Source organism: Phalaenopsis equestris, unplaced genomic scaffold, assembly GCF_001263595.1.
Source record: "Phalaenopsis equestris unplaced genomic scaffold, ASM126359v1 Scaffold000006, whole genome shotgun sequence".
Taxonomy (NCBI): domain Eukaryota; kingdom Viridiplantae; phylum Streptophyta; class Magnoliopsida; order Asparagales; family Orchidaceae; genus Phalaenopsis; species Phalaenopsis equestris.
This window is the reverse complement of record NW_018164448.1, coordinates 2,521,863-2,530,919: the sequence shown is the minus strand read 5'-3', so window position 1 is coordinate 2,530,919 and position 9,057 is coordinate 2,521,863. Positions and strand designations below refer to the sequence as shown.

General features: G+C 35.6%; 2 protein-coding genes across 2 annotated transcripts in view; both read left to right on the top strand.

Moving 5' to 3' along the window:
• Positions 1 to 3,439, top strand: part of LOC110018290 — a 4,395-nt gene extending 956 nt beyond the window's left edge. Inside the window, exons 2-5 of the mRNA XM_020715559.1 lie at positions 271 to 644; positions 746 to 863; positions 2,596 to 2,840; positions 3,351 to 3,439. Of these exons, the coding sequence (XP_020571218.1) occupies positions 271 to 644; positions 746 to 863; positions 2,596 to 2,790 (687 nt within the window). The 3' untranslated portion in view covers positions 2,791 to 2,840; positions 3,351 to 3,439. The remainder of the gene's footprint in view (positions 1 to 270; positions 645 to 745; positions 864 to 2,595; positions 2,841 to 3,350) is intronic.
• A 2,628-nt stretch (positions 3,440 to 6,067) lies between these two features.
• LOC110018289 (epidermis-specific secreted glycoprotein EP1-like) lies at positions 6,068 to 7,558 on the top strand. Its single transcript, XM_020715558.1, has one exon. It carries the CDS (start codon positions 6,068 to 6,070, stop codon positions 7,556 to 7,558), a length of 1,491 nt encoding a protein of 496 aa, XP_020571217.1.
• Positions 7,559 to 9,057: the final 1,499 nt, after the last annotated feature.

Genomic DNA, 9,057 nt, shown 5'->3' with positions numbered 1-9,057 from the left:
AATCCTGCACCCTCACGAAGTCTTCGAGTCAGAAAATATAGTACTATTCTATTATCACGAATTTAACACCAGATGTCTTTTGCATTATTGCCCGTATTTCTTAGTACTTGCCGCTTATAAACCAATTCGATAATCCATATAAATTCCCTAAAATTTGGATATTTAATATTTAAATTGAATTTTAGTTAAGACTGAGGTTATGTTTGGCGGCGCAGCTGGAGGGCTTCGCGGCACTCCATCGCTGATTTCCCCTCTTTGGGAGCGCGATAGGGTAACTTCGCGGCCACCACTGGAGAAATTTTCGCTAAAAGTCAGTCGCGGAATCAACCTTGTGGACCGCATTCTGCGATTCTACTTTTACTCGGTTGCCCTTCGATCGTTCGGGTTGTTACGCGAAGTCAAGCTCTGCTCCTTCCCCCTCCTCTCGCGTTCGTCTGTTCGTTGGTCATCTTCTCCGGCAGTTCGGCTCGTTTGTCAGTCATCTTCGGCAGTTCGGCTTGTTCGATCTTCTTCCTTTATCTACTCGTCGAAACGAAGCCCTGTCCATCGTCCTCCTTTTTCTTCCATCCTCTCCCTCAAAGCTACGCAGCCCGTCAAAAAGTCGTTGTGTCATATGTGGATCGAGCATTTCATGCCGGAAAAAGGTACCGCTGCTTGACTGATATTCATTTCAGTCTTTCGTTGAATTCGTGATCTCCGATGCACACAATGGCTTACAGAAATTGCAATCGATCTCTTTTGTCAGTGGACACATTCGACCGTGGCGATCGAAGAAGATAGCATTAGTCGCTGCAGCGGAAACAGTGCGCCTCTCGAGCTCTTTACATTCACAGCTTCTTTCATTGGCTCTTTTTGCCTCTTCGGTCTGATCCGTCCCATTCTTCTTTTCTCTGCCTCTTTTTTTTAAAAAAATTATTTAAGACTTTTGTTTTGTAGGTAACGTATAACTTGTTTAAATGTGAGGCATGTGCAGACAAACTAATTCTAGCGACTGCTTTAAAATAATGCTGAAATTTGGAATGTGTTTTCTTATTTGGATGGATTGCAGAAGTGCTAAAAGTCCATGGTTACATTACATTGGATTAAATTTCTTAAAATTTAAAGATTATTTATCGATAAATTACTTTTGAAAAGCCATCACTCATCTTCTCTGTCCATAAGGTTTCATGGTTTTGGCATTGGGGAGAGATCGATTGGATTTAGCATCAGGACTGAAGTGAGAAATGGGTTGTTTATGCGAATTTCTTTATCTTTTATGTGCTAGTACATTGAGAAAGAAATGCAATACCTTTTATTTCCATTAAGAGGCCCATTGAGGAAATGCTTAACTGTATTTCATAAATCTCAAATCGATTTAATGTTTCATTCAAAATCGATCGACTTTAATTAAATTATAATATTTTCAAAGGAAATGTAACATTTGTAGCATCTAAGATTAAGTAAGGCAGTATGTTTGTCAAAATTAAGATTTGTGTTATATGCACATACATAAGGATTGGATGGTATTGGTTTCTTCTGCAACTCAAGTTAGCAGACCATCAGTCATGGTGGGAGGCTTCTAGTTTTATCAGGATAATTGCTCCACCTCTAAAGTTAAAACTCAATATGCTTGCAATAGCAATATTTTATGAGATACAATTTTTTAATCCAGTCACTCCTCTTTAAATTAAGTGGTATGTTTGCTAATATTTCTATAAAGAATATGCAATATATACTTATGATTTATATTCATACCCTTGTGATTTTGTATTCATGACTCTTATGATTTTGTATCTGATATGCTTCAATTATGGTGGGTTTAATGCCTAAAGTGAAATTTCATATTTACTATTACAATGACACTTTATTAATTTATGTTTCATCCATTTAAAGCTTACATAAATCCTTGGGAACATCTTAGTCAGGCTTCCAAAAACATAAGGTGGGGAGTTCGGGAAATACTTCAACTTACAATGATTCAAGGATTGGTATCTACTTATATTTCATCTTGTAAGAATCTTTATTTTTCTTGGATTTATTTACTTATTTCAGATGTATAATGGTGATCTTTTATACTTCCTTTATGATAGTGTTTTTTTCATCAGAGCTATGTCTTTATGATCGTGATTGGTTTTGTCATTAATCAATTTGTTTATCTTTTGTATATCCTTTGTGATAGTATTTTGTCATTAATCAATTTGTTAATTGTTTTTTACTCGTGTTTTATTTGTTAGTTATGTTATAATCAATTTTCTGATGCTCTGATGCTATCAGTAACAATGGCACTGTTGATTACAGGAACAAATATCATAGTATTAATAAACATGGAACATAGCCATCAATGCAGGAATTTTTTTTTTATGCACAAAATCAAGAGTATGAGCGTGGAATCAAGTAAATAAGATGCCTTTAGTTTCAGATAAGGCATCTTAGTTGAATTCTCATCAGCTTTATTTCAATCATTTGGGTTCAACTTCATTAATTTTCATTCTCTACTTGTTCCTCGTTGCCGTTCTGTTTACAGTTCCACTATTTCTGTTAGTATTAGTATAAGCCGTGTATATATGTGGCAAGCATGTAAGTTTCAGTTTTCATGTTAGTATAAGCCGTGTACAGGATGAAAAGGAGCATGAGCTGACCCCTGAACTGAAGAGAGCTGTTGCAGACCTCCTAGTGGCAAAGGAAGAGGAGGATCAGTTCTTAACTGATCTGAACCAAGCTGTTGCAGAGAGTATTCTCAGGGATAAGCTGAGGGAGGGAGATGAGGAAGCAAGCACTGCTGAAGCTGCAGAGCTAGATAAGCTCATTTGAAGTTTGGGCGATTTATCACTCAGGCCGTCATCCAAATGAAGTTCTCTCAAGTATTTCATTGATCCCAATCTAATGAAAAGTTAGTTAGTAGCCATGTAGATTGTTCTAAGTACTGTTGCTTCATTTGTTTAGCAGTCGTCTAGCAGATTGGATACATATTCTCTGGAAACCATATACTGTGCATCGTAGTGAAATCTACTAGTTTGGATTTGAAGTTTATTATTTTAAAAATGGTTTATTGAGCGTTGTTTTATTCTGAATTGATCAGTAACAGCCAATGTATGGCTTCTATCATCTTCTTTAGTTTCTGCTTAAATGGATTCCAAAGATTTTACATCATTTATTTGTATCAACTCACAGAAAAATCTTAACTGCAAAATATAGTTCGAGCGATTTACACAGCATAATCAAAATAATGCCATTTCTTGCTAAATCGTCTTTTCCACTGAATTTTCTTTTTCTGTAAAACATCTAAATACCATAATCTGCAGAAATTCCAATGTCATATGTCTTGGTTTTCTTACAAGTTCAGATTTTGAAGCTATCCTTCATTTTTTCAGGTAATCTCTGCTTCACAAGCTGTTATGGTATGACTTATATATCATATAGGGACAGACGCTGGAGCGAAGCGGAAGAATCTGTCCAAATCGGGAAGTTACATTATGTGGGTTGGGGGTGCTGGGTCAACACCCCGTTATACGGTACAGGGGTAATTTGGTAATTACATATTGTACTGTAGGGTTTACTCTAGGATTATAAATAGACATGTTTGTAATTCTAGGTCTTTGAAAGAGTTGAATTTTTTATTCTGTATTCTTTTCTGAATTAAAAAAAGGAGGTCACCGCTCTGCTCCCGAGAATGTAGGCATCTTTGCTGAACCTCGTTAAATCTCTGTGTTCTTCTGGATTTGTGCCGTTCTTGTTTTTTCTTCGCCCTATTTTCTCTACACAAGCCTATATGCCAATGCAGAGTTTGTGTTTTTAAAACATCAAGCAATAAGCTTAAACCGATGAAATTGGAAAATATGCTTCATATTCTCTCTTTAAAGTTTAAAGGCAGGTGATTACGAGGCTTTTCATTAATTTTAATTTTCTTAATTTCATTTTATTAAAATTTATATATTGTTATTTATTGATCAATTAATTAAATTTATAAATATATTTTTATGTTCTTAATTATTTTATATAAATACAAATTTTCTTAATTATTAAACTACTTAATTATTCATTAATATAAATTTATTCTTCGAGAAATAATTTATTTAATATAAAAAATATTTTATATTTTGTTTTAAACAGCTATTGAAGAGGGGTGGAGTGGTCATTTTTCCATAAACAGCTGCCCGACGGCTGATTTCATACAGCTGCACCAAACAGACAGTCAGCTTCCCTGCAGCGGCTTCCTGGGGCAGCGCAACTGCAGCTGAAAAGCTAAGAAACAAGAAACTGCAGCTGCGCCAAACATACTCTCAGAAATGGCATTTGGGTAATTTCATTGAGTTTGAACATACAAAATAAATTGTCAATAAGGAAATTTACATACATAACATGCATTCTCATGTATTTACATATTTCACATCTAACCTTCACATTTACACTCACAATACTCAAATCTTTAGCACCATACCGAAATTAATACTATTATCAAATTTTAAGTGAAATATACATTTTTTTTATACATATGTTGAGATAAAATAATATTAATTTAAGGTTGTGACATAATAAAATGTTAAATAAAATCATCAATTAGAAGAAATAATAAAATATTACTTAATATAAAATAAAAATATTAATTTTTAAAATATTTTTTATACTTTTAAAAACAAAATCTTCAAATTTTATATATTTTGAATATATTTTATATTAATATTTTTTTTTAAACGAGCCGGCTCACTGGCTAACGAGTCAAGTCGGCACTAGCTTGAGCTTGGCTTTTTAGCCCATTGAGTTCCATCTCTAACGGCCGGCTTGACACATTTACACCCTTAGTTTCAGGAAAAAAGAAAGATCTTAGAGGAAAAAGGAGAGGAGAGGTGGGGATCGACGTCCAGTCGGCTTGACACATTTACACCCTTAGTTTCAAGCGAAATTGAAAAGGAGAAAGAACAGGAAAAAAGAAAGATCTTGAGGAAAAAGGAGAGGAGAGGTGGGGATCGACGTCCTAAACCACGCCCAGTTGTCTCTATATAGCCGCAGGAGGCAGTAAACAAGCGAAGAAAACGAAGTTAGAAAGTGCGAGCAGGAGAAGAGAAGGAAAAGATCGAAATTTGGTATGAGTCACTGATCAAGGAAAGAAACAAATCATGCGGGAGGAGCCTCCTTTGATATATTTTTCCTCATCTAGACCGTCAAATCTAATCAAGATTCATGCCGACTGTTTTTCTTATGGAGAACATACATATATAATTGGTGGTATTTCACATTTTAAAAGTTAATGGTATTATTTTTATGTGATATGAAATATCCGGGTGGTATGTATGTTAAAAGCAAAGTTTTAAGGGTTAGATATGTCAATACATAAAATTTGTGTGGCATGAATGTAAATGCCCCAGAATACTCAGCAATTCGTCTACCTCATCTGAAGTCAGTATTTTTATTTTATTATTTTTTAAATTTTTTATTTAAGAGGAGAGAGAGGGAGAGAGAGAGAATTATATAAGGAATTAAGAGTCGTTCTAATATTCATATAAAAAACTTTTACCTATATCACACATAAAACTTCTATAATTACACAGCACTTTAGTGAAATAGACCTGTACATGAAAATCATTATTTCAATAATAAAGCATGATAATAGTATTATTTTTCATGTGATACTAAAGATTATTACATGTGTAAATATGAAAATTTAGGCATAAGATATGTAAATACATAAGAATTATGTCCATATGTTCATGAATGCTCATATAAGATACCCTTAATCTTTTAGATCTTTTGAATAAAGTTCCAAGAAGCATACGAATTGTGTGTTATGTATGTAAATCCCCCTAATCTTTTAGATCTTTTGAATAAAGTTCCAAGAAGAATGTTCTTAATTTGATTTTTAGTGACATTTGATTTTTAGAATTTTTGTCCCATTATGAAAGGAAGACCAAATGGCAAATGAGCATTTTGCCCATGACATCTTAATTTATTTTAAATTACTTGTTCATCATTGTTCTGTCCATCTAAGGTTGACAGAATCTGCCATAAAAAATAAAGTCTAATATGCCCAACGGCTCTTACTTATATATAGTTGAACTTTCTAAATTGAAATCTATGGTTGTTTACTCTCATCATGCAACCAACCCTCATCTTCGTCCTTTTCTCCCTTTCTCTCCTCTGTCACGCACAGAGCCGATATGACTACCCTTCGGCGAACCTCAACACCACCTGGATCAACAACCGCCACTTCGCCTCCAACTCAATCAACTTCATCAGCGGCGCCAAAGTGCGCATCATCCTCCTCAAGAGCTCCGGCGGCCCCAGCTTCGCCTGCGGATTCTACTGCTTCCCCCCCTGCCATGGCTTCCTCTTCTCCATCTTCCTCATCAACACCACCATTTTCTCCGAACTCTACACTAATATCAACCACGACCTACCTTTCTTGTGGTCGGCTAACCGCGAGCGCCTTGTCAATTGGAACGCCATCCTTCACTTCACCAAAGGCGGTGACTTGATCCTCCTTGACTCCGACGGCACCTTCGTTTGGTCAACCAACACCTCAAACCGCTCTGTTTCATCCCTGAATCTCACTTCTTTCGGCAATCTCATGCTTCTCAACGACAAAAATGAGACTGTTTGGTCTTCCTTCGACCACCCAACGGATACTCTGCTTAATGGCCAGACGCTAAAACTTGGACAAAGCCTTACTTCCAATTACCTTGCCGATAATACCACTCGAGGTATGTACTATCTCTCGATTCTAGGAGACGGCTTTTACGCCTATGTTAACTCCAGCCCTCCTCAGCTTTACTTCAAGTTATTCCAAAATATCAGGAAAATAACTCCAGCTTACAATCTCACGTTGAAGGACGGCCACCTTATATGGCCTGATGGTAATGCTAAGGTAATTGTATTCCCGGAGAATTGGGCTGTTCTGTTCATTAGATTGGATTACGATGGCCATTTGAGAGTATATGGAATTGGACAGAATTTCAATCAAGGACTAACGATGTTGTCTGATTTGACAAATTTTCTTCTTGGTTACTGCGATTATCCCATGGCTTGTGGGGAGTATGGGATTTGTTCAGAAAGACAGTGCAGTTGTCCTGTAAATACTAGTGTTGGAGACTCCAGTTACTTCAAGAGGGGCAATTCGCTTAAAAGCTGCTCTCCTGTGAATCAGATTTCCTGTCAATCTGCAGAAAACCATCGCCTTTTGCCTTTGGGCAACATCTCCTACTTCAATTACATCGATCCGAATGCTGCTGCTCTTCGTGGAACGGATGAAGAGACCTGTAAGCAAGCTTGTTTGATGAATTGCTCCTGCAAAGCTGCACTTTTTAAGTATGGAGGAGATTTTTTCCATGGAGATTGTTATCTCCCTACGGAGATCTTCTCCTTGAAAAACTCTTCTTCGGGTAACTACAACTCATCAGCTTACATCAAGATGCAGATTGCACCATCGGTAACAGCAAATCATTCTTCAACATCGAAGGAAAAATTAAACAGAATCAGTGTATTCATCGTCATACTCGGAAGCTTGCTCTTCACATCCTCTGTGATTTTGTTCATCATTCTCCATTTCAGAAGGCAAAAAGGACCTAAGAACTCACTAGTTATCTAAACTAACCAAGGCTTTTATACTCAGACTAACTTAGGGTGAGTGTTTGGCCCTTGGTTTGATGTTTAAGTTAGCAAGCCTAAAGTTTGTGCTGGATATACCTATGTTTTGTTCTTGTTATTTATCTTGGTGTGTTTTAGATACATATTTGAAGTTTAATATTTGCATTAATGTATTGCTTGATTTCTAAGTTTCGTCAATCATATTGAGAAATCAGAGTTCTCTAAATTTGATGTTTTTTTATTTGAGATTTGGTTTGTTTATGAGGCTTGCGGAGAAAACTGAGCAGTTCTCATCCTTGCTTTTGTTTTTTATATCTTTTAATTTTTTTTTGTTTTTTTAACATAAAATAACATATAAAACATGAATAACATATAAAACATGAAGTAACATATGGAATATTAAATAACATATGGAAATAACATATGAAATGATATGAGATAACATAACATGTATTTTTAGCCTTGAATTAGACTTGGGTCAGGATCGGGCTAGGATAAGCTTATTTTCCAACTTAGGTTAGCTCAAACTTGAGCTACTGTACAATATGGGTTAGCTAATTTGGACTTGGGTTGGACATAGGCTGACTTGAGCTAAGTTAGGTTTGATTTAAGTTGACCCGAATTAAGTTGGATCAACCCGGATTGATTTGGTTTTAATCTGGGTTGAGTTGGGTTGCCTTTGTTTAAGTTTGACCCAAGTTAAATTGGGTTAACATGGGTTGGGTTTGGGTTTGCCTTGGGTTCAGTTGGGCTGACCTGAGTTAAGTCAGGTTTGGTTTGGGTTTGACACGGGTTAAGATGAGTTGCTGACCGCGACTTTATATATGCTTAAAACTATAAGATAAACATGAAAGTAATAAATATTCAATAATTGTAAAGTCACACTTATCAACGCAAGTATACGTATCGCTCAATTAATATAGGGCTCTAATGAGTTCTAGATATCGATCCCACAGGGAGTAAGATTAGAACTACGAACTAAGACTTTAGAAAAGTAATACTTTAATCACAACAACGAAGTTCAAATTGCTTATCTGTCACTAATAGGCAATTGAAATAAATATATAAATTTGATAACTATTAAATAACTAATTATACTAATAAAAGTTCAAATGTGATATTCAATATATAAGAAAGCATCATTCTCCTTGTCAAGAAATTATAATGAATGGATAAAGTGAATTAGTTCAAATTATATTGTGTCAAATAGGAGCATACATATTCTTTACCCTTTAGTCCAGGCATAAAGAACATTGACTAATCCTATGCTTGTTTACTGAATCTGCGGCTAGGCTGGGAGGATACCGACTCTCACTTCGATCTCATGTAGAGTTTATCTGAATCTGCAACATACTTGTTTATCATTTTCATGGCTTCACCAATTTAAATCACCATTTCACAAATCTCAAAACAAGGAGAAAGACAGAGAAAACTACTCAGATCTCATGTGGAAAACACAACAAAACTCAGAATTCATATATAAAATCAAAGTCATACAAA